The sequence below is a fragment of the Miniopterus schreibersii genome (assembly GCF_964146895.1).
Source record: "Miniopterus schreibersii genome assembly, chromosome: 1".
Taxonomy (NCBI): Eukaryota; Metazoa; Chordata; class Mammalia; order Chiroptera; family Miniopteridae; genus Miniopterus; species Miniopterus schreibersii.
In genome coordinates this window covers 39,091,006-39,118,501 of record NC_138101.1, presented here as the reverse complement: position 1 = coordinate 39,118,501, position 27,496 = coordinate 39,091,006, and the positions used below count along the sequence as shown (strand labels likewise).

At 34.6% G+C, this 27,496-nt stretch overlaps 1 protein-coding gene across 1 annotated transcript; it reads right to left on the bottom strand.

Moving 5' to 3' along the window:
• CSN3 (casein kappa) lies at positions 1–27,496 on the bottom strand (the record flags this gene model as incomplete). The annotated part of the gene is made up of 3 exons (XM_081151199.1): positions 1–459; positions 4,607–4,668; positions 27,367–27,496. 3 exons carry the CDS (start codon positions 27,494–27,496, stop codon positions 1–3), a joined length of 651 nt encoding a protein of 216 aa, XP_081007325.1.

The following is a 27,496-nucleotide window of genomic DNA, read 5'->3' as shown; positions in this document are numbered from 1 at the left end:
TTAGGCGATGGGTGTAGTAAGTGTGACTGTGATAGACTCAGGCGTGCTTGTGATGAATTCTGAGGAAGCTTCTTCACTAAGCACAGTGCTCGCTATTGGCTCACTGGTAGGAATGCGAGTAGGCTCAACAGCGGCAATGTTATTGATGGTAGGGATGTCTGTTTTATCCTGAATTTTCTTTGGGGGACTGGCAATAAGTGATGGATGTAGGCATGAGTGATGTACCACAGTGAGTGGGTAGAGATTTGGCAGGACTTGCAATTGAGGAATTTGGGCATGTGGCCTAACTGAAACTGGTTTTGCATGATATGGGTAAGGCACATATTGGTTATTAATTGGTACAGCTGGTCTATATTGGTAGTAACTGGGTTTAGTGTGAGGATAGCTCTTCCACACATAATGACTTGGAATATATTTGACTGTGTTGGGATTGAAGCCTCTTTCATCAGTCTCACAGCACTGCAAAGAATAAATTATGCAGAATGGTATTATTGTAGGATAGAATGTAGAGATATCTTAATCAGAATTTTTAAAAAATGTTATAGTACTTAACATTGAATAAGTACAATATTAAAAGTTGTGAACCCAGCAACCATATTTATTATTTCACAAGGTATGATTTGTATACTTTCCTTCTACTTCTTAATTTCCAACAAATGTTAAAAATAATATTAATTTCAAACAAGTTAGATGAGGTAATCCATAATGTAAATCACATTGCCGAGAACTTCACATATATGAAAAGTGCTCAGTAAATGTTAAGCAATGATAAGTATAACAGCTTGAAAAACCTCTTAGAGAGCTTCGACATACTATACGCAAATATACCACACACAGAGAAATATATATTTTCATATATATGTGTGTATGTATATATGTAGTATCACTATATATTCATCATTTTAAAAAATTTTATTTATCTAGAGTTTAGGCTGAGGGTTCATCTGTCTTTTTCCTAAACTAATTATAGAGAATAGTAAAATAATATGATGTAGAAGGATTCCTGGATTTATACTTTAACATTTTTTCAGGTTAATTTTATCCATTAAACATCATTTAGGCAATTTTCTATTTTTATTTGCCTCTGTTCTACTGATTATGTGTAGTTATCAAAATATATCTTTAGGTTTTTCCATATAAATAGAAACAAATCAACAAGATTACACTGCAAGCAAGCATTTCTCATGAAGGGGAACATTTAAATACATTCATTTAAACATACATGGGAAACAGAAGGAGGAAGTAAATACGAGTGCATGAAAAATATTCAAAGGTGCTCAAAGCTGGATCTTTCCCAAAGCCTTAAAAAGTAAGCAGGAAATACATTAAATTCTGCTTTTGTTTTCATTTTTTCTCAATGTTAAATTCTGAGAGAGTTTTCTTATGTTGCTAAATATACATGAAAATAAAAAAATACATGACTTAGTCTATAAAATGAAACCAAGATTTACAAATGAACATTGAGGTCGATTCATATCATTGTTTGCTGAAGATTTTTACAATGATTATTAGACTATTTATGGAATTTAAATATTTATTTAGTTTTTAGACAGGCATTTTAATATCATTGAACTTTGCAAAATATTATATTTGGAAGTTCATGTCTCTACCAGAAATAATTAAGTAAACTTACTCTTTGTTCCTGGTTTTCCACCTCTGCACCCTGGTGAGGTTCATAGAAATAATAAGAAATAAGAAGTATTTAAAAAACAAGGCAGGGTTGAGATTTCTTATGCTTTTAACAATAACTTTTATATTAAAGACAAAACATGGTTTCTTTTTTATTGTAGTATTGTAAAATATTGTAAAGCATTTTCCATGGTTATTTAATCTATAAGGTCTGTGAACCACGCAAAAAGTGACAGCAATTTACTAATTAAAATAAGAATAATGAACCTCATGATTAAGCTGTCTTAAAAATCATCACCTAGGGAGACATATTCAACGTTGAAAATAATATGATCATCGGACTCTGTGCCAACAAATATACTTGATAATTGTTTAAATGAAAAATATGAATAATATATTACATGTATGTTGTTAAAAACAAGAGGAGCTTTGAGTTTATTTTCTGTTTCTGTTCTCCTAAGATGATTGATGAGTTTTATATAGATTAAAAACAATTGCCTCTAGCATAAAATCAATATATAACTGTTATAGACATACTATTATTTTAAATCAACTTCCATTTGTTTTAATAGTACTTTTCTTAATCTGGTTTGCAACGTGTACAATAAATCAGGAATGAGAAAACCATTTCCATAGATGTGTATATATAAGGCTTTAAAAACTCACAAAGGTTTTATAAACCTTTGAGATGAAGTAATAATACAAAATATTTTTTAAATGGCAGTTCTAGCTTAGGACTTGTCACACATATCCCTTGGATAAAAAAAAGTGTAGAAACCTTTTGAAAGTTGTAGGTTTAGAAAATCAGAAATTTGATAAAAATAACAAAATTCAGATTGTGTTGAAACAGAGACTTGTTTTCCTTTAAATGTATTAAATTACTAGTTTAAAGTTTAAATAGCAATATAAATATTATAGAAACTTTGCCTATGCTTAGAAATTCTGATCATCTAAACATTTTAATATAATGTCAATCTATATTATGTATTTCTGGTATATGTTTTATTATCTTTTTTTTTTGAAGAAGTATAATTTTTCAATATTTTTCCGTATTTCTCATAGTTTCCATACTTGCATATTTATGGTTAAAAAATTGATGACCAATGATTATGTCATGCAATGTTTATTTTTTACTCTGTTGTTAATCATTAGGCTTCTTTCAAAACATATTTTACTATAACTAGAGAGATTAATACCATCTGTCTACCAGTGGCCTTTTTAATACTTTTTATTGATTCCTTAATAGAGTTTCTAAAAAATGTGACTTTAGAGGGGGTGGGGGTGGGAATGGGAACAAAAATTCCTTCATTGAAATTATCAAATTGTTGTACAGAAAAGTTGTACCAACTTCTAACGCCAACCAATAGGACATACAGTTGTGAAGTTCATGACATAATTGCTAGTATAAATATTAAACTTTTTATTTTGGAGAGCAGGAATAAATGAGCATGTAAAAGATGCTATCTTGCTGCTCTTTTAATTTGTATGATCTTGACTACTCATAAGACTGAGTAATAAAATCTATACATTTTTCATTCTTTGAGTCTGTAGGGCTTGAAACTTCTGTGAAAATGGAAGGAGTGTTTGGGGGCTAGAGTGGGCTCTAGTAGATCAAGAAGAGGTTGCTATAGGGCAGATAGTTGTGGAGCATTTTCTATTTAAACTTTAATTCCTATCACTTAAGGAGAAAAACAAAATTCTAAATGTGTAAGTGGCCACAGAAAAATGGAGTTTCAAGAATAAGTGAAAGAAAATAGATGTGAAAGTCATCATAATTCAAATTTTTAAAAGTTTGACTCCTATGACTTATCTAATACAATTGTTTGAGATATTGATTTAAAAGCAAGTCTAAATTTAATAATAAATGAATTATGAAACAAGGACTAGTGCCCTCCCAAATTTTATGATGTAAGAGACGAGCATATTACATCATTTCATGTTTGCCTTTCTGTTCTTGCTGTTGGCAAATAAGTACCTGGAATCACCAAATAAGCATGAAAATAAAACAGAGCAATAGTCAAAACAACAATGAAAACAGGACAAAAAATTAAACCCCCCCCAAACCTTTCTCTTGGTCTAATAGCCTTAATACACAACATGTAATTCAAGAAAATACCTAGCCTGTGGGTGTGACTCAGCAGTTGAGCATGGACCTAGGATCCAGGAGATCAGGTTTGATTCCTGGTCAGTGCACATGCCTGGGTTGCAGGCTTGCAGCCGATCAGTGACGACTCTCTCATCATCTATCTCCTTTCCTCTCTCTGAAATCAATAAAGATATATTAAAAAAAGAGAGGCTTGAACAAACTTTAATCTCCTAAGGATTTAGTGCCTGAAAACATTGGAGTCCAATCCTGGACTGTGATTTCTGTCCTCCTCCTCCTCCTCCTCCTCCTCTTCTTCTTCTTCTTCTTCTTCCTTCTTCTTTCTTCTTTTAAATTTTTATTGATTTCAGAGAGAGGAAAGGAGAGGGAGAGAGAGCTAGAAACATCAATGATGAGAGAGTCATTGATCGGCTGCCTCCTGCAAGCCCTAGACTGGGGATGGAGCCCGCAACACGGGCATGTGCCGTGAATGGGAATCGACCGCAATCTCCTGGATCCCAGGTGGATGCTCAACTGCTGAGCCATGCCTGGATGGACTGTATTCTTCTTTATAAATTATTTTTAGAGCATTTTATAATTTAAAAAGATTTTTAGTATTATTTTTCCTCTTAGAATGTATTTTCTCTATTGTATTGGAATTTTAAAGATTTTCTATACATGATAAAGTGTGATTTCTTAAAGGTCATTCAGAAGAACATGACTAATTTTATAATAAAAATAAATATAAAAATAAATTACTTTTAAGAAAATATATCTACTATGCAGTTATTTTGTTCTATAAAGTATACCTGTATTTAGAAATTTACATAATTAAAGCCTTTAAATAAAATTTCTTAAAGTATTAATATAAATTGATTAGATGAATTAACTTACCAAGAAAGGCAGGGTTAATGCCAGGATATTCACAACTAGGAAAAAACTTTTCATAATTACACCTAAAAATAGAAATTAAAAGTATTAAATTAAAAGGATCTGTTACTAATAATTTAGGAATGATTTTGAACAATTTTACATAAGGAAATAAAAGCAGATTGATGGGTAGATTTAGCCAATGTGGAAAATCTATTTTATCAAAAGCTTTAGAACAAACAAACTTGGAGCATAACATTTATAACTTTAACTTTAATTTTTGGCTGTATTACTGAAAGTATCATTACAAGTTTAATCATCTATTTATTTACCATGTACAAAGAACCTACTAGAAAAAAGGCAGCATGTCAAGTGTTGAGTTTATCAGGGTGACTTGGTCTTGTCAACAGGTAGCATCAATTTTAGGGGGAGAGTCGGACCATACACAAATCAGTGTAAGAGGAAAGAAAATGAAAATGCCACAAAAGTGGTTTTCTACAGGCATGCTTTCCATCAAGAAATCAACAAATTATTTGTGTAGGAGATAGCATATAGGTGGGACTTGTCCATGCAGAGATTAATATAATAGGGGGGGAAATTTATCAAGTAGAGGAGAAAGCCTTGGGAATATCCATGGGTATTTTGAATGAAGTGTTTTATGAGAAGAAAAAGATAAAGTTAGGAAGAAAGTTTAGGGCAGAAAAGGGACAGACCTTATATGTCAGGTTAAAGAGTTAGGCGTGGCTTTTTAAACAGCAAAAACCAGTTGGGTGGTTTTGAATTAAAGACTGTGACTATACATTCCTTTAGAGGACCGAGTCCTCTCTCAGGCTCTCTGTCTACTTGTGTAACTTTGGCTAAGTAATTTCCCTTGCCTGGGCCTTACCTTTCTTACCTACAAAATGAAGGTTTAAACTAAGTGATTTCTAAAATTCTATAATTTAATGATCGATCTAACAAGATTATGTAAAATGGAGGGGAGAGAGGGTATTCTGAAATTGCTTATTTTATAACCTGCTTTTTCAGTAATCGTAAATGACCTGATTAGCTTTATCATTTTGATGAGAAATATAGATATGACAATTATAGTGGCTTTGACTGAAATGTTGAAAGAAATAAATTAGCCTTCTCTTTCTAAAGGAGTATAGGGGTTGTCACACCTTCCTATATAATTCTTTTTAAATAAATTATTTTCAGAAAGATACATGCAACACTTTCAACTTTTAATGTTTAAGTACATATTGTATTTGTGAAATAAACACTATCTATATATTTTTGCAGCTATTGATATCGTCATAGTAAAATTGACTTGAGTCCTACAAACTGAGTTTTACAAAGCAAGGTCACAGAGTTAAACTCCAGGCTAGGGAAAGGGAAGCATATCAGACTCCATTTGCCTCAGTTTCTTAGTTAGTAATGATTAGGAAGGCTGTTTACTAAACTGACTTCAAAACTGCTGATAGGATATCATTGGGTGGAAAAGAACTCTTGCGAAATCAAATTTGAACAACTGTATCAAACTCAAGTTTCATTGAGATTGATGGAGTTTCTTATTAAATCCTCACTTGCCAATTAACTTTTTTCCAATTAATATACATTTGAGCCCTGGCTGGTTTTGCTCAGTGGTTAGAACATCGGCCCTGGGACTGAAGGGTCCCAGGTTTGATTCTGGCCAAGGGCACGTACCTCAGTTGAAGGCTCCATCTATGGCCCCAGTCGGGGTGTGTGCAGGAGGCAACCAGTTGATGTGTCTCTCTCACATCAATGTTCCCCTCCCTCCCTCCCTCCCTCCCTCCCTCCCTCCCTCCCTCCCTCCCTCCCTCCCTCCCTCCCTCCCTCCTTCCCTCCCTCCTATTCTCTCTGAAAAGAAATGGAAAAATATCCTTGGGTAAGGATTAAATATATATATATATATATATATATATATGTAAATATATATTTGACATATAACATTGTGTAAATTTAAGGTGTACAACACCTTGATATGATATATGATTGACATTTTAGTAGTAATTAGCACCCTTAGAAATCCCATAATTATCATTTTTTATGCTTAGAATAATTAAGATCTAGTCACTTACCAAGTTTGATGATTGTAAGAGGATAGTAAATATAGACAATACTGTAATATAATCACCAGTTAACTTTTAAGATTATAGAATAAACAATATTTCCATGATGAATTACAGACTCTTTTTCAATTCACACAAAATTATAACACACACACAAACATTCTGTAAAATGACAGTAATTCTTCCCTTTTTAGCATAAACAGAAATCAGAGCAATAAGATCATATGTAAGTTATCACCTACTTAAACTTATGAGTACTTAAATTTGCCTTATTGTGAAAGAGTAGACTTATTAAGCTTTCATTAGGATATGAAAGGCATGTTTTAAAACAATAGTTATAACAAGCTTATGATGACACTTGGATAGAAATAAAATTAGAAATTAATTAAAGGACCCATGTGAATTATTATAACACACCCATCTTCCTGAGAAGTTAGTCCTCTATATTTGTGTGTAGAGATAGGTTCATTGTCTTGAGCACCTTTTTTTTTTTTTAGAATTTACATCATGTTCAGTAGTTTAGCCAGTATCAAACCTTGACTTTAACCCAAAGTAAAATTCAAAATAAATTTGATTATAACATCATACAAAATCTAAGGTTTAGGTTAGATACCAATCTCAAAATGATGTCAATATGTATTCAAGTTTAACAATTTAAAGCTCAAAGGAAGAAAATGTATACTTTTAAAATAACTTTGGTAGTGTTATTACTACCTAGTATGAAAAGGAATCATCTCTACTGATGTTTCAATATAGTTACCTTTCCTTGTGCTTGTTGGGTCTTGCTTGGCAGTAGGTTGAACTGGCTTCTCAACTGTAGAGAAGACTCAAGGTAAATAATGGGAAGGCTAATTAAAGGGTGTTATAGTGCCTTATATCATGTGATTTATTTTCCTCCTATGTTTTACCCAATAGGAAGAAGACAAAAAGGAAAGATTTGATGACAGCTGGGTTATCTTTGGGTCAATCTTACTTAATGAAATGGAAAGGGGGAAATAAAGTTGCCATTCATAAAGCTTGAAAAGAGACTATTCACACTTTTTAAAGAATTACTTTTTTTGTTTTACGAAGATATATAGAAGCATTTTAAAAAATATTAATTGCATTCTTAACCAACTAATCCCATGTATTTGAATTTAAAACGATTGTTAAAATGCAAAATAGCTAGCCACAACACTTTCATATTTTAAATACTTCTTTTTAGCTTAAGGACCTGGATATCAGGAAACCTGACATATATTATGAGCTGTGGTTGGACTTTTTCCTCCTACAATTACAACTATTAATTTTTTAAAATTAGAAAAGTTACCATCTCTTACACACCCAAGTGCAATTTCTTACAAGTTAAATCCAAATATAAAATATTTTAATCAATATAAAGTAGGAAGTCATTAGCATTTGAGCTGTAACATGTATTCTTAAGTAAGTTCATGGTATAAGTATTTAATATATAAGCAATCAACTTGCTGATTTTTAACGTTTTATGAATCAGAGTTGTTTTCAGATTTTTAAATTTCAATAATATAGGTGAACCATTCTGGATGTACAAAATTAAATTATTAAATTGGGGGTAATTGTTCTGTTTAAATGACAGCTATTTCTGAAATACTACCAATATAGGGGCTATTTTGGTAAAATACAGTTAACCAAATAATTTGCCTAATAACTCAGGAAAGAATATTTTCTTTTGCTTGCATTTCTCTGGGAAAAATGTTGACTGTGGCTTCAATTTAGCTGTGAAGTCCTGGTGTGATTGAGGTATTTACAGGAATCCATATAGGACTGCCAGAATACAAACAAGAAATAACATCAGCATTATGGTTATTTTTACATTCCTCTCTTTTTCTTAGAAGAATTTCATGTCTTAGAAAGTTAGGAACAATGTTCAGAACCCTAGAATGTTTATCCAGTTTGTACAGAGTAAGCTAAGATTTTCTGTTTCTCAGAATAGTTGGCTTTTGCTGTTCAGAGAAAAATGTCAGAGTTTCAAAACTGCTAAAATGAGAACTGTTCAAGTAACAAGACCGTCATTCTATTTGGATTGTTTAGTCACACCATTTTCCTTTGGTTGTGGTGATTAAGTGATAGTTGGAAGATTATGATTTTGTCAATTTCTTAACTATGAAGGTGTTTTATTCTACATGGTACTGTCATTGATGTAAAGTCATAGAATGATATTGATTTTCAGTTGAGTCTTTTTTAAAAAAAATGTGTTTTTATTGTTTGTAGAGAGAGAGGAAAGGAAAGGGAGAGAGATAGACATATCCACATCCACATTGATTGGTTGCCTCCTGCACGCCTCCTGCCGGGGATTGAACCTGGGTATGTACCCTGACCAGGAATAGAACCTGGACCTCCTGGTGCATAGGTCAACGCTCAACTACTGAGTCATACCAGCTGGGCAAGTCTTTATTTAATTCACAAGTACCAGAGACTCAGAACAACTTGAAAACATTGTTTTATCGGGAAGATATATTTTACCTGGGAATGCTGGGAATCTTCCCCCTACTGAAAGAAAAACTTTTCTATAGTGGTGTCGCCCATCCACTTCAAACAGGAACCTGGCTCTCTTGGGGGCTTTGTAAGACTGAATATTATTCTTTGAGTACTTATATTATCTCACGTACTGTTCCAGGCATTAAGGATAAAGTAATAACCAAAGAAGGCAAAGATACTTGCTCTGTGGAGCTCATAGTCTAATTTACTGGAATACTAGTGCCAGTGAACATTCCCTATATATATTAACCTAAGCAATCTAAGAGAGCTAAAGAGTTTTGAGTGACTGTTGTAGATGAACTAGATGAACTCTATAATTGAGCTATTCAGATATCCTGCTGTTTCCCAAAGAAAAGCAACAGGGAAATCACAAGTCCTATGGTAGGAAATCCTAGGATGTTGGGATGGTGCTGAACAGTCTCAAAACTTAGAGTGTTTGTAGACGGGAACTGATTCACCAACCTTGATCTAGTCACATCCTCATCTTAAGTGCCATGGCCTACTCCTGAAACACCCCTGGGGTCTGGGAAGAAGAGCAGCAGGGCATCTCTGTCAAACTACTGATTCTTTTTGTTTAGGTCCTGATATTCAGTGTCTATTTGTATAACTAAGTACTCACACAGTGAAGCTGGGTAAGAGGCTATTGTGGGCTCATAAATTCACATTTTAAGCACTTTGAAGTAGATATTTTGTAATAAGTGAAATGATGATTATTAATTTATACACATTCTTTTACCTGTAACAATTTCTTATTGCCCTGTTGGCATTTCTTACATCTGATATGTACTTTATCTCTGTTTTCTCTCCTTTTGGTACTACTATTTTGCATGTGGTTTTATTTGTTTCTGTCTTTTATTTCTCAACTACTTCATTAGTTGCAATGTAAACGACTAACATAACTTTCTATATAATTAATTCTCAAGGCATCATGAAATTAATATTTTACTGCAGAAATTTATATTATTAGGAAACCATTGCTATATGTAAAAATTTGTGGGAAAATAGCATAAAATGCTCTTACTTTATTTTTTAACACTAGTAAAGTGGAATACCACAATTTTTCTCTCCTGTTAACAATTCAGTTAAATAAAGAATGCATGCACTCATACGGTTTTTATTAAACTCAAGGCACTGTGAAGAATATTGTAGAGAGAGTCAAAATTTCTGCTTGCAGAGAATTTGTAAAGAGATAATGCTTTCTTCTTGACATTGATAGGGAGACTCTTTTAAGGCTGAGAAGACATTTCGTGTCATCTGGAACCCAGAATGAGTGTCATTATGAATTTAGCATTACCCCCCAGGTAAATTCATGCTTTAGTAACTTTTAGGATCCCATCGTAAGAACACAGATTTAAAAATACAAGTAATCAAGAAGACTTTTCAATTATATAAAGCATTATTTGTTATTATCCTAGGACCATTGGTAACTATCTTATATTTACTCCAATAGATCTTTTATTTATCTCACACCATTCAAAATAGATGGCCAGGTCAACTATGACCTTCATGTGGCCAAATTCCATGCTTCCATTTACTTCTTAGTTAGTCTTGGCAGGCTTTGGCATGGTGATTGTTCTTTCTCACTTGTAATGATTTCTTTTATTTTTTCCTCTCAAATTATTGGCTACTATTAATTTTTCTTTTGTTCCTCTTATGCTCCTTAAACTTTCAATTTGGGAAAACTTCAAAGAGTCTTTCTATGACCCTTTCTACCTTTTCCCCCCTCTCTATTTTGAGTATCATTGTAGTTGACCTACTCCATTCCTATAGCCTTAAATATCTACATTCAGTAACTTCACTAATCTACAGATTCAGGTATCCAAAAGTTATTTTAACATGTTCATTTGCATGTGAAATGGACACAACAAATGGACCATGAACAAGGTAGAATATTTGATCTCCAAACACATTTCCTTTTCTCAACCAACTTCTCCTCTAGTCTTTTCCTTTATAGTAAATGACACCGTGATACACCCAATGACTCAAGAGAAAATCATATGGTTTTCTTTTGTCATTTTTTTGTCTCCCCCCCAACAATCCATTATAAAAATTATAAGCCCTATCTTAACAACATACCCTAAATCTGCCATCACTTTTATCTTATCTTTATTGCCTTAGTCCCATCTAGTGACACCTCATACCTGACCATCCAGATAGTTCCCATTTTGGTATCACTAATTCCTCTCTTTTTCACCTTACAATTACCTCTCACACAGTTATAAAAATGTTCTTCTTTTGGACATATTACTGATGTGATTATTTTCCTGCTTAAAGTCTTCTAAAAGCACTTAAAATAAATTCCAAATATTTTATCAGGGCTTATTAGTTTCTGTATAATTTAGTTTCTCCCCATCCCTCTTACCTTGTCTTCTGCATTTTCTCTATGTGCAAGGTTCAATAACCTTTCTGTTCCTTTCCCAAATTAAGAACTTTTCACTTTTGTTCATAGTCTTTGAAATATTCTTACCCTAATTATTCTCATTAGTGTCTCATTTATGTTATTGAAGTCTCAGCTTGAATATTTTCTTCTTAGAGTCACTTTCTCTGACAGTTTTCCTAAATAGTCATTTCCTTTCCTCCAGCACTTTTTATTTTTAATAGCATATCACAATATGAAATGATTTTTAAAATTTATATACGTTCATTTGCTATTTTTTATCTTCTTCCACTGGAAGATAAGTTTCTCAGTGCATACACCTAAATCTGACACATATTAGAAATACATGTTTTTGCACAAATGATTATCTGAACTATTTGTTTAAGTTGAAAATTATTGCCTTACCCCATACTAAGTCTGAATTTTTAGGGAAGGATTGTTCCAAGAAATATACATAGTTAATAAGCACCTAAATAATTTTTTACATGAATAAAAAATTGGAAATCATTATTTTCTTCTAGATAAAGTCATAACCTGATCATGAAGAACTAAGTTGGGCAGGCATATTATCTATTCTCCTAGAATTCTTTTTTCTCTTTTTAAAAAAATTATCTTTATTGATTTCAGAGAGGAAGGGAGAGGAAGAGAGAGAGAGAGAAACATCAATGATGAGAGAGCCATTGATCGGCTACCTCCTTCATCCCCCCCCCCCCAACTGGATATTGAGCCTGCAACCTGGGCATATGCCCTGATTGGGAATCGAACCACGATCTCCCAGATCATAGGTAGATGCTCAGCCACTGAGACACACCAGCTGGGCTAGAATTCTTATTTCACTGAAAGCTAATATATGTGGATAAGAGATGGGTTTTCTGGCCTGGAGATTATTATGCTAAGTGAAATAAGCCAGTCAGAGAAAGACAAATACCATATGATCTCACTTATATGTGAAATCTAATGAACAAAATAGAAACAGATGTGTGGATACATGGAGCAGACTCACAGCTGTCAGAGGGGATGGGGGTTGGGGGGCCTGGATGAAAAAAGGTGAAAGGATTAGCCAAAGAACATATATGCATAGCCCATGGATTCAGACACCATTGTGGTGATAGCCAGAGGGAAGGGGCAGAGCTGGGCGGAGGTGGGCAAAGGAGGGGGGAATGGGAACATCTGTAATATGTTTCAACAATAAAAATAAAATTTAAAAAAAGAGCTGGGTTTTATGGGATTGATTTTCCTGTGAGAGCATTAGACCGAACTTACCCTCAACTGTCAGGGAAGCTGAGCTCTCTTTTGAGTGATTGCAGCTAGGTTGTAGTGTGGCCCTTGGGTTTTATTTTATGCCCCTATGAAAGTCTTGGAAAGTTGAGGGAAGCTAGAAGCTTTTTTAAGCTATTGAAGGGAGGGGCACTTCAGTTGTCAATGCCTCCCATTGTTCTGTTGCCATTAACCACCTACAGCTACATTGGTTTGACCTAACTTTGGCCAGAAGTTTCAACTCTGCCGGAATACTATTGAATTGACAAGGAATTTTGGGAAAATCCTCTCTCAGATATCTTAGCCATTTACAAATAGCAGCTCATCAGATGGTATTTGTTCTTTGCATCAGTATAAAAAATTAACAGAAATGTATGTACTGAGCAAGAATATTACTCTGATACTTTTCACCTTCCCTTTGTTTCTAAGGTCAGCGGTTACTCAAGTTAAAATAACTTTATATATTCATTAAAAATAGATTTTAAATTATTTTGTTCCTGCCTGGCCAGGCGTGGCTCAGCTGTTGAGCATCGATCGACCAATGATCCAGGAAATCAGTTCTATTCCCTGTCAGGGTGCATGCCTTAGTTGTGGGCTCAATCCCCAGTCAGGGCATGCAGGAGGCAGCTGATCCATGACGACTCTCTCATCACTGATGTTTCTTTCTCTCTCTCTCCCTCTCCCTTCCTCTCTCTGAAATCAATAAAGATATATTTAAAAATTTTTTATTTTACTCCTATATTTTGCTCTCTTTTATTTTGCCCAATGAAGTTAAATGTTATTAAAAATACCAATTTGAGTATAGAATTTCCCATCCAGTAAACAGCCGTTGAACATCTAGTTTGTACTTATGTTAATTGTCAATAACCTATTTATCCATTAAGATTCAGCTCTAAGTCATCTGTGGGACCTTTCCTAATTTATGTGGGCAGAGCTAGTTTCCCCTCTGGTTAAAAACAAGCAAACAACTCTGTAAATGCTTTATTAGAGCACTTATTTATTGAAATTGTATATATATTTATCTCCCCTCACTGGGTTGAAAGCTTTTTAAAGGTAAAAGTAAAATCCTTTATCCGAATTCCTAGGTTTTACCACAATAATTGGCACTAAATAAGTATTTATTTTTTTAGAGGATGAATAAAATCTGAAAGATTATATGCAAGACATGCAAGTCCTCTCCCCCAAGGAACTAACAGAATAGTAGGGATGAATTTAGCTGTTTACCTCTCCATAAAACCCTTTTCAGTAATTAGTGGCATCTAGTGTTTCTATAGCTAATTACATTTTAAAATAACAGTGTGTTATATTAAACTAATTTTACCAACAATTTTAGACAGAGATCATTCTGTTGTCAAGTTAGTTTGGGAAATATAGTTAAGCAAAATGATTTGTTAAACAGGCATTCTCAAGAGTTTTATTATAGGTATGTACACTGTAAATTTTGAATGACTGTTTTGAGGATAAATATTTATTTTGGGGGGCCATCTGGTGAAAACAACGCTTCAAGAAACACTTTGGGAAACAGGGCTTTTGTGGATTCTATCCCTGTAAACCATTAGATTATGAAAGAAAAGGGAAGTTTGGTTGACTAGCTTATTGAGAAACTGCTCCACCAGTCACAATAACTAAAGGTGTCAGAATGAGGAATAATGTTGCCCAAATCCAATGGGGGAATAACTGATTAATTTTAAGAGGATATATTTGTTTCACAAATCTAGCAGTTAAAAGTTAACGAGAGTGTTTTCTTTCTTCCCCCTAGAAAGTTACAATGACATAATTTGCAGCGAATAAAAGTTCTAACCTGAGATTTAAAGACATATCAATGACAAACACGCACACACACACACACACACACACACACACACACACACACACACACACACAAGAAAGACAGTATATGACAGAGGCGGCCTTCCCAAATTTCAGAGTTGCCGAGGTTTCCCTTTTGCCTCTCTTCACGCTCTGATTTCCTACCTTCTTTATGCCCCATTCATCTTGGTTTCCCGTCACTGCCTTCCCCCAGTCATGCAATGGCCTCTAATCTGTCAGCCATAAGGTTGGGAAACACTCCCTGTAAAATCAATTTACCAGATTATATTGGGGACAGTTTGATCCGCTTGCTGTTCCTTCCATAGTTTTTACTGGGATCACTGACTTTAATACCAAACAGTGAATATTTATTGTTTGAGGAACCTCTAATACCCGAAAATGGCCTCTGGAGACAGCCGTTTCCCTGCTAAAGTCATGCCAAAAGGCTCATTAGGCTGGCCTCGATTCATCTCCTTCATGATGCTAAGGGTCTCCGCTATGAACAATTTAAACTTGGGCGGAGAAATGTAATCTTGGTTCAAAGACAATTCTTATAATTTCCTGATAATTTACCTGTAGGGACAAAGGCTGCCATTGTGACACAGTGAAAAGCTCGTTGTGCAATCTTGGATGACATCTGTCATATACCGAAAGAAAGTTTATTTCATCACCACCTGCTACCATTTCCTCCTTCAGAGTTCTGTTTCTCGAGTGCTTATTGTGGGATTTATGGGAACTGATGATCGAGACAAATTGTCCCTCAATGAAGTTCACCAAGCTTTGACTATGTGCATTTACTTCACATGAGAGAGAAAAGCCTCTAAACTTGTCTTTTCCCAAAGCTGATGCAAATGTTAAATCCTTCAGACGTAGACATATATGTGTATAATACATATGTATACATATATATCTATATAAATAAATATGTATTAATATATACATATATATGTATATATATTTGTGACACTGGCATTGTCTTGGGACAAATAATTTTATTCACAATTGGACATTTTATGGGCCCTACAATTTCTATAGCAGAGGATGGGTGCTAATGTTGTAACTGAGTAAGAAAGAACTGTTACCATTTAAATATTGATTTTAAGAAGTTTTGTTTTCTCTCACAAAAAGAGGTCTTTTGCTAACTTATATGTTGGTCTAGTTCAGAGAGATGAAAAATATATTTTCTGAAAATTGTGAATTTGAAGATTTTATTAATATATTCTATTTATCAAACATTCACTAAGTACCTTCTATTCTGCTAAGTACTGGGGTATGGTTTTATTATTGTGATACTTTAGGAACTTACAAACTCCTTGAGAAGGATATAGAAATATAAGTGAATTTTTTATTGGGAGGTAAAGCACAATAAGAGTCATGAAAAAGTGAAAATAAAATGCAGTGGAAAAGGGTGAGAGTGGTGAGTGATTCATTCTGTTTGGAGAGATAGGAGAAAATTTCTAATGAAAGTCATAATATTGGATTTGGGTCTTAAAAGACAAATTGGATTTACACACCAAAACACAGGAATAGAATGGACATTCCATGAGGAGAGGGCAGAATAAGCAAAGGCACAGCTGTGTGAGTGAAGGCCAGTTGTGGGGAATGGCCGTGGCCTGGGGCGATGGCAGGGGTTGTAAGAGAGCCTGGATTGGTGGCAGGGGGATTCGCAAAGAAGCTCGAGATTAGTATGTAAAAGGTCTTGGATGCCATGCAGAGGAAAATGGATTTTGTATTGTAGGCAGTTAGAAGGCTTCCAAGGCATTGGAGCAAGTCAGAAATATAAGTCAGCACATGTCTTGAAAGATAACACTGGTGGCAGTGTGGCAGACAGATTAACAGAGGAGATGGGTGGCAGTTTGCTGTTTTAGCATGGGTTTGATTTTTCCATCTGACATAAAGTGAAACAGATGGAGCCCTGGAATCAGAATTTGTTTTAGTAGATATGCCGCTGAAACAAAGGCGTAAACATTGGAATGGCCTGGTTTTGTATTTCTTTTCTGCCCCATACTAGATCTATGACTGTGTAGGTCCACAAGACTTTCATGATCTTCAGGTTCCCCACATTAGAAATGTGATTACTGTACAGAGATTATGTAAAGATTGGATGATATAATGATACAAAGAAAGGACTTTGTAACCCACAAGCATGATAAAAATGCTGTTTTTAGGATCTCACCCATTATCCGTTTTTTCAGAGTTAGGGACAATACTTGGTTGCTTTTGACATCAAGCTTAAAATACCCTACTGTAAATAAATTACAAATTTAATTGAGTAATTGAGACTCAACTGCTCATACTTTTTTCAATTAAATTAAATCAATCTCTGGCTCTATTAATACAATCAGTGCAGCTATAGAGCATAAGCTGCTGAACAGACTTTCATTTAAAGTATTTCCAGGGCTGGTTGACTTTGGTTACCTCGTCTTATTTCCTCTAGAATGTTTAGTCATCAAGAAGTGTACACTAAAACTTGTTAAAAATTATTTTGCATTACTATTGATAATGCACATTTAGAAAATAGGAAACCATTATCTCTTTTTTATGTTAACAACAGAGGACCACTAAAGAAATTGGTGAGAGAATACTGTATGTTACTTCAATTATATTTATTTTTCTTTCATTAACAGGATTATTGATTCTTCAGAGAAGTGGCTCACATTCAGTTTTAGTGACCTGAAATAAATGATAGGCATACAGTTATTAATCCTAATGGGTCATTTGCTTGTGAACTTGTAAAGTTTTTGCTTTTTTCCTCATAATATATTTTTAATATTTTCTGTTTATGCCGAGGTAATTATTTTCCCCCAGCTTTATTGAGATATAATTGACATATGACATTGTACTAGTTTAAGAGATATCAGATAATATATGTATTTATTGTAAATGATTACCACAATCCAGTAGTTAGCACCCATCACCTAACATTGCTAAGATTTTTTTTCTTATGAAAGCTTTTAAGATTACTCTTTTAGCAATTTTAAAATATACAATACAGTATTGTTAACTGTGGTCACCACACTGCACGTTAGATCCCAGACCTAACATATTTTATAATTGGGACCTTGTACCTTTTGACTACCTTCACCTCTTTTCCCTACCCCAAGCCCTTTTTGCTTTTTAATTACAAATATTGTTCAAGAACTAGGAAACTTTCTTCTCAGGAAGATTGAGCAAATGTAAGAAAGAAGACAGAGGCCTTTAGTGGTAGGTATTAGCTGATTTTTCCCGCTAGAAATTAGAAAACCAAATAGTTCTCTGGGTCCTAATGCAATCTTTCATATATCTTTCATATAGTCTACTTTCCCTCAATTCATTTGGTAATTGACAGACCATCAACTTTGTTTTTAATATGATAAGATGATAGAGGCCACTATTATAACTGGAAGAGTCAACCTTTCCGATTTTTATAATAATGTGACAATCATAGACTAGGTTTGGCGTTTTAATATTATTTAGAAAAATACATGATTTCCTAAGAAGTAGGCAGAAGTCTACTTAGATTCTAGATCCACAAGTTCATTTATTATTATCTCTACTTTGGTTAAAGTTTGCCTTCTTTAGCTTCTGATTCAGCCTCGAAATACACAGATGTTATGGTAGAAAAATGTTAAAAAACATTTTGTATAAATATTTTAAAGAGAAAGCATTTAATTCTATTATATCACAGAAAATGAGGGATTTGAAGTGCCATGTTGATTGGATCATGGAAGGACACATGTACATACCTCTGAGTAGAGACCCTAACAATCTCTATCAAAGAAAAAGATTGAAACATTGTAATTTAGTGTGGCTAAGTGAAAAAACTGTAATACTTTTCTTTCATGGAATGATGCATTCCAATCCACAGAGAACAAACTTAAAAAACACATGCTTTGTACTTTGTATACTTACCACCTATTTCATCTTAAATTGCACTGGGACTCTTTTTTTCTTGTTTACTTTCCACTAATAGGGGTAGGCTGAGGTATTGGAATAGGACAGTAATATCTTAACCATGAGTATAGTTGATATAAGAATGGTGGATATAGGCCAAATGGATATTGGTAAGGAGGCCCATAATACTGTGAGGGTGATTCATTGCTCCCACTGACCTGTTGGAAAAAAAGAAATTAAAAAGGCTTGTTTTACTCTTTAAAAGGAGAGATATAAAATGGTCTTTTAACATGTGGATCTTGGGATTTCGATGCTCTAAAATCAATTACTATAAATAGGGATTCAGTTAATTTGCATCATTTTAGATAATTTTAGGAAATTAGAAGTAACTGTGTTCTTACACCTTTCTACTCATAGCCAAATTTTTCTGATCATTGCTTCTATAATTATGAGGCCAAGGGGTAGGGGGTTGGTAAGAGAACATCAAATTTCTCCCTTTGCCTTTATACAAAGTCTTTACCCAGACCATGTGTTAGGCACAGTCTCCTCTTTATCTCTTCTTTCTCCCCTATTTCCCTCCCCATCTTCTATCCATATCCTTATCAAGTTCTGTATCCTTAACACTGTACAATTTTAGACTAAAAACCATGCTTCTTTTAAGGCAATATTTTTACAAGTATAAACAAATTCCTAGACAAAACTTCCCCTTTTCAAATATTCTTTCCTTTTTAAAAAACCTTTTGGTTACCTGTTTAGCCCCAAATGGCCCTTTAGTGAATTTACCAGTGTGGGGCTATCAATGCTGGCCCACATTTCCTAATTCTCAAGTTTTAATTATTATTATTGTTACCTTTAACTTTCCCTGGGATTGACTTTGTAGAGTTAAAACATAATGGAGGCATGAGCAATTATGAGCCTTTATTAGGCTTGATAATTTTAGAAGCATAACAATTCATTACAGAATGATTCATGTTTCAATTTGGATCTCACTGTTACATGAGATGCTCTGATAATTCCCTTCTTATAAGCAGAGATCAAATCCCTGAAGTCTACACAGTTGAGTGCTAATATTTAAACTCTTTAAGGATTTCTCTTAGACTTTGAGCAGCTTGGATAAAGGAGTGGTATCTTTAACCACAGTTGCAGATATTTTTCATGGAAATCTTACATGTTAAAGAGAAGAAATGTAACTTACACTTCGTGGTTCTCTTTCCTGGTCTGGGGAGACCTAAAACTCAAACAGTGAAATTAATTTAACTCATGCTGATGAAGCATACACACTGAGAGACATATACATATGTATGAAGGAAAAAATTTGACTACCCACTACCTAATATTGTCTCATAGTATTCATTTTTAAAAAAATCTAGGATTTGCATGCCCAGAAAATATTGTAGGAACTATTTTTCTGAAAAGTCTTAATATAGGGTGTCCCCCCAAAAATGTATATACACACACTGAATAATTATAAAGGCAGTGCTTATTAAAATACATTTCATTTTCAAAATTGAAGTCAGCTGTTAAAGTGTGTATACATTTTATGGGGACACCCTGTATGTATTTTAAATGACTCAAATTCACCACTGTAGCAAGGCTATGTGGAATCAAACTGTGCAGTGAACAGTACATGATTTATAATATTTTCTAGAATATAATGTTAATGGTAAAAAAAGAAGTAAATGGGTTATAGAATAAAAAGTGCAGGTGTTGAGCATGTTTATAAAGTAGAATACAGTGTGTGGAGTGAAAAAAAATCTTAGGATTCATGATTAGAACAATAAAAAAATACTAAGTACTTGAGTGTAGAATGGATACTTACCGGGAAACCAACAGTGACTGCCAAGATGGCTGTGATCAGAAGAAGAACTTTCATCTTATGCAGAAATAGCCTAGAAGTCAGCAGAAAGACCAAATGTTTGCATAAAATCAAAAGATCTGGTTATAGTGTATCATTATTAATAGCTCTCTGATGTTGGGCAAGTCACTTAATCTTGGGGCCTCAATCTATTAATGCAGAATATTGTTTTCTAGGTAAAATCAAAGGTACTTTGTAATTTTACAGCTATGTTACATCGATTCTTTTAAAAACAAATATTCACTTATCACTGAAGAATAATATTTCTCCGAACAGGCTACTAAAAGTTGTTTCTGGAATGAAATATTGCCTTGGTTTATACAGAGAATGTCAATGTGGGGGTAAGCAGTTATTTAGAGACCTCAGGAAGTTTATACAACATTCCATATAATAATAACCATGAAATTAATTTAGGTGACAGAATTATTTGCGCTGGTTCCTAGGCAACCCAAAATACCCCATGCTGTTTAAAGGGACCTATTATTGACATTTGGGAAAGGATATTTCCAAAGCATTTTGTTTTATTTTAATTTTCATTGTAGACTTCTTATTTCATGATACTTTGTTATAATTAATATATTATAATTAATTAATTAATATAGTTATGATTGCTAATAAGTGAGAAAATGAAGCTCAATTAAACATTTAATCAATCACTTATTTAATAGAGATTTGGACAATAAAACAGAACCTTTTGCATTTAAAATTTTTTTGTCACTAATACAATAAACATGTATATTACTTGATTTCAAATATGAATGGGTAATTTTTTCTAATTGATGGTGTCAATAGTCATTATAATCTCCTATTATTTTTTAATTCACCATTTTATTTATTTATTTATTATTTATTTATTTATTTATTTATTTATTTATTTATTTATTTATTTAAAATAATTCCAGAGAAGGAAGGGAGAAAGAGACATTGACATGAGAGAGAAACATAGATTGTGCATGCACCCCAACCAGGGAGCCAGCCCTCAGCCTGAGTATGTGCCCTGCCGGAAACTGAACCTGCCACCCTTTGGAAAATGCTCCAGCCAAGTGAGCCACACTGGCCAGGGCCCTAATCCCCTTCTTTGTCACAGTGTAGCTGCAGGAGACTAGAGAATATATTGTGGGGGCTGGAGGGGGGAGGCAATCAAGTTGGAAAGAGGAGTTGACCAGGGGACTTTTCTTGAATTTGTCCTCATATTTATTCATTTATTTGTTCACGAAGTATTTCTTGATCACTGGTTAAGCGTCAAACACTGTCCTAATGTCAGGCATATGTAGTATTGGGGAAAGTTCCTGCTTTCATGGACCTTAGTAAGCACACTGTTATAGGTCCATACATTACAAAGCTTTCTAAAGATTATTTAATTTAAAGTTTTGCATTGAGGAACATGTCAATTATCCAAGTCACTCTTATTATTTTGGGGTGGCTTTGAGGTGATTAAGGGAGATTCTAGGGGGATTTCATTACCTCTTAATGCTTCCTAAATATCTATGAGACAGAAGAATGAAATGTGAAAGAAAAAATGTACTCAGAATTTGATAATGTCTTTACTTGATGATCATATTGTTTTTATTGTTTATCATATTGATCAAAACTCAAATTGGGATTAAAAAAATACCAGATGATGTTATGGGTGTGACAAAACAATCAAGTTCAGAATTCTATAGGAAGTCTGGCAGTAAGGGCAATTAACAGTATAATTTTTATATGTACACAAACATGTATGCTCCTCACAGACACACATATACTCACATGCAGTACAACTTCTATGTGCAAAGTATTTTGCCAGGTGCTGTATGGAAGCTAATGATCAAGCATTATTTCTGCCATCTGGCAGCCAGTAAGGAAAGACAGATACAGATATTTTTATAATGTAAGGTAATGTGTGATAAACACTATACACAGAAATCACAAAATATTGAGAGCATAGAGAAGATAAAAGAGACAAATTCAGGAGACAATTTTAGAGAAGGTAGAATTCAAACTGAGCATTTACAATAGGAAGATGTTTAAGTTTTCAAGAATTATTCAAAACCACATTAACCAAAGAGTAAATGAAACACACCACAGACTTCCAGATTGTGTCTGATAGTCAAGACATAGCCTAATGACCAACTACCACATTTTATTTTTCCACTTCTCAAGCTGCAGCACCCACAGCAGTACATGGATGCTTGTCTCTGCCAAAATTAGATGCATCTTCCTGGAGCATCAATTTTATTAAAGAATTTATAAGAAAACACTGAAGTAATTTTTATATTAAAATCAACATGCTATGTTATTGAGTGGAATGTAAATACAGCAACTTTTAAAGGTAAAGCGCTACAAATAAAGCAGCGATTGTTCACACTTTAGAGAATACCTGGTACTGCATATTCCCTTAGTTTGCTGATTTGAGACCTATAAAGTTCAAAATGATGAGCCTCACCCTGTAACCACCTCAGTGTGCCGCCCAGCCAGCCCTCCACCCTGACAAAGATTTATTTGTGGTCATTCTAAAATATGTACATACTATGGCTGGGTGAAGATTTTAAGAAAAAGTTTTACTCCAAATGATTGTCCAATTACTTAGCTTACAAATTCCCAAGCAACCATTGCATGACAATATCAGTAATTTTACTTTTGACAGTTAACAGGATATGTGCACCTATCTCTGTCTTTTTCTATATAAATTATATATCTTAGTTTACAAAGATAGTTAAGAATTTTCTTACCTCAGACTTTCCAGTCAGTTTCTTCTCTAGATGCTGCTGTAGGGAATGGGAGATGACTGGCCCTGGAATATTGCAGCTATTTTATACACTCAGAAGTCAGTGGAATGAAGTCTGTGGCTTGAAGTCCGCTCCCTGGGATCAGCTGTGACTCAGTTGAATCACCAGCCATCACAATGTGTTGAAATTGCGGAATAACTGACATTTACAGTTTCACTGAAACTTTGGCTGACTACCAAATACATCTATTTGTGGTTTTTTTGAAATTGGGTGTATCTCGTATATTCAAAGCTTATCACTTCACATAATATTGCCCTCGCTCTTATTTAAATATTTTCTTTAATTTTTCTAATTAAAAATCAATTTTCTAACTATCCTATTGGTAAAATATGGTACCTAGGTATCCTCTATAATAGGTATAATAGGTATAATCTATTAATTGATTATAATCTATTAGAAAACATTTTTTTGTTTGTTTAAGGAAACAAAGAATCTTGAAAAATATTAAAGTTGGGATGAAAAACTTTTGCATGATTCTGCTTTCCGCTCTTAGGTTTTAGCGAGCAAGGCTAGAGCTTCTCAGAGCAATGGACCACATTTGGGAGCAGGAAGCATTGTGGTTACACTGTAGTCTATTTTTCAATTAAAGGTTTAGTTAAGAGAAAGGGTATAACCATCAACCGTAGGACTAAAAACTTAGAGCCCTCAAAAAAGTCAAGAATCACCTTAAGTATGTGTGTAATTCTGTAAGTACTACAGTCAAGTCAGAAAACTTGGATTTTTTGCTCTATGTGAGAGCCTTCATGAATATTGGATCTTTGGGGTCAATTTCTATTTTAGCAGAGTTTATATGATCCAAATCACAGTCATGCACCAATGTCCCTTCTTGTGGGGTCCAGCCCCAGGGGTTCAGGGGTCCCCAAAGGTGTAGACTGCTTCGGCGAAGAATGAAGGACACGGAGACAGCGTTCAGAGCATGAGGACAATCAGCTTCCTTTTTATTGCTTGTTACAACTGTATTTATACCATTTGATTTTATTGCTGGTTAGACAACATGACACCACGCTTTGTTCTGGTTTCTGCTTTGGCCTTTCACAGTTAATGAATATACCTTCTTATCTGACCTTTGCTAAAGAATTTACACCTGTTTAGGTGTGTTAATTTTAGTCTTACCTATTGTTTATATTTCTATAGGCTATTCTACATGTCAATCTCTAGTTTATTTATATTCTGAAGTTGCTATTTTATTGCTCTACCTCAGAGCTAAAAGGAGAATAACTAAGCCAGCTTTTCTTATGCAAAGGTTTTGCAAGTCCTAAGGGTCTGTAGCTGCGCGTGATGGTTCGTAGCTGTGGTGAGTGACCGCCTGTCTGGCACCTGCCTCAGTCTCTCCCCTTACGATCCCTGCAGCTGTCCATCCTCAGTGTAATAGTCTGTGTATGATTGTTCTGTGTATGATTGTTCTGTGTATGATTGTTCTGTGTATGATTGTCCTGTGTATGATTGTTCTGTGTATGGTTATTCTGTGTATGATTGTTCTGTGTATGATTGTCCTGTGTATGATTGTCCTGTGTATGATTATTCTGTGTATGATTGTCCTGTGTATGATTGTCCTGTGTATGATTGTCCTGTGTATGATTATTCTGTGTATGATTGTCCTGTGTATGATTATTCTGTGTATGATTGTTCTGTGTATGATTGTCCTGTGTATGATTGTTCTGTGTATGGTTGTTCTGTGTATGATTGTCCTGTGTATGATTATTCTGTGTATGATTGTCCTGTGTATGATTGTCCTGTGTATGATTGTCCTGTGTATGATTGTCCTGTGTATGATTATTCTGTGTATGATTGTCCTGTGTATGATTGTCCTGTGTATGATTATTCTGTGTATGATTGTCCTGTGTATGATTGTTCTGTGTATGATTATTCTGTGTATGATTGTTCTGTGTATGATTATCCTGTGTATGGTTATTCTGTGTATGGTTATTCTGTGTATGATTGTCCTGTGTATGATTATTCTGTGTATGATTGTTCTGTGTATGATTGTTCTGTGTATGATTATTCTGTGTATGGTTATTCTGTGTATGATTGTTCTGTGTATGATTGTCCTGTGTATGATTATTCTGTGTATGGTTATTCTGTGTATGATTGTTCTGTGTATGATTGTCCTGTGTATGATTGTCCTGTGTATGATTATTCTGTGTATGATTGTCCTGTGTATGATTGTCCTGTGTATGATTGTCCTGTGTATGATTATTCTGTGTATGATTGTCCTGTGTATGATTATTCTGTGTATGATTGTTCTGTGTATGATTGTCCTGTGTATGATTGTTCTGTGTATGGTTGTTCTGTGTATGATTGTCCTGTGTATGATTATTCTGTGTATGATTGTCCTGTGTATGATTGTCCTGTGTATGATTGTCCTGTGTATGATTGTTCTGTGTATGATTATTCTGTGTATGATTGTCCTGTGTATGATTGTCCTGTGTATGATTATTCTGTGTATGATTGTCCTGTGTATGATTGTTCTGTGTATGATTATTCTGTGTATGATTGTTCTGTGTATGATTATCCTGTGTATGGTTATTCTGTGTATGGTTATTCTGTGTATGATTGTCCTGTGTATGATTATTCTGTGTATGATTGTTCTGTGTATGATTGTTCTGTGTATGATTATTCTGTGTATGATTGTTCTGTGTATGATTGTTCTGTGTATGATTATTCTGTGTATGATTGTTCTGTGTATGATTATTCTGTGTATGATTGTTCTGTGTATGATAAGGGTCCAGGTGTAGATTGAAATCATCTCTTTCCTAGACTGCTCTTTCCTTGTGGGGATTCCCAGAGTTTTCCATGAATATAAACATCCCCCAGCAATACATTTCTCAGTGGGAACTCCCTGGTGGCTCCCTGTGGGTGGCCCTGTGCCCTGAGTCAGCAGGGCCCTGACCCAGGCCTCTTCCCCTGTGGGGAACTCCCTGCGGTAACGGGCCTACCGAGTCCTACACTTTCTGCTGACAGTCTGAGTTCCTCATCAGCCGCACATGATTTTCCCGCACTCCTTGGGGCTTTTACTGAATCACTGTCTTTCCCAGTCCCATCCGGCTCCCCTGCTAGGGAAAAGTTTCAATGCCTTTTTCTGGTGCAGTGTCTCGGGGAAGGACGCAGAGCGTCAGGAAGGGGAACCAGCATGGGAAGAGGGATCTGCCACACGCCAAGTCCCCTGGAGCACTGGCTGTGCGGATGTCTCCTCCTGGAAGGACTGTGTCAAGCCGCAAGGATGGAACAGCTTCGGGCCCCTTCTTTTCCCTTTTTCCTTTCTAGGAAATAGTTCTCAAGAGATCTCCAAAAAATAGTAACAGCTTACAATTCCTGAGGACTTGAAGTGCTCAAGCACAAACCTAAGCACTCTATATGTATTATATTATTTAATCCTTAAAACAACCAACCCTAAGAGCAAAGTGCTATTATCAGCATCACCCCATTTTACAGATAATGAGACTGAGAAGTAGAGAATCCTAGTAACAGGTCTAATAGGACTCTTGCAGAACGCCATACCTGCAAAAGTTTGGTTCTAAAACCCACATTATTGTTCAGTTCTTTATTTTGCCACTGTAGCAGATTAGAAAAAATCAGTGCAAACCCAGAGGCACAAACTTTCTTTACGTGTAACTGAAAATTAAATCTTATCTCACTAATTTGAAGAAAACTGCTTCAATCAGAAACCTAATTTATTAAACCTAGTATTATGTTGAATCAGTTTTCATTTTGGCCAGTCTAGGGTTAGAGTAGATTTCTCTAGGACTAGGGATAATAAGTGTGTGTGTATGTGTGTGTATAACATACAATTGACTTCCATATCTTACAACCTGTGTTTCAATTCCTTCTACTTATCTGAAATTATTCTAACAAAAGCTTCCCATTACCACTTAATTGTGAAAACCATAAATGCTTTTCTGTCTTCATGTAATTGATATTTTGTGGCATTTAATAGTGGTGACTGCTCCCACCCAGAAGGTTTTCTTTTCCTTGGCTTCCTAAACTCAGTCTCTTTTTTTCTTTCAACTTTTCTCATAGCCATCTTGACTTTGCTGATCCTTTTTTTCTTAAGCTGTTGTATATAGCCTCTTAACTTTTCAGTTTATACTTGTTCTGAATCACACTGTCTACCTCTGATGACCGAACCTATGTCTTCAGGTTGAAGTCTTTACGCAACTGCATAATCTATTTAGATAGCTGATGGGTATAATTGAACATTGAGCTTTTTATTTTTCACTCCAATCTGCTCCTCACTTTTATTTAGTCCTATAGCTGATGATCATCAATTCCTCACTCACCCAAGTCAGAAACTTGAGGCTCAGCCTGTGCCTTCGTTGTCCCTTCCCTTCGGCATCTAATGGAGACGAAGCTTTCCCTTCCTGCATGATCTGGAACCAGCCTCTCCGTCCTCACTGCCGTGTCATTCAT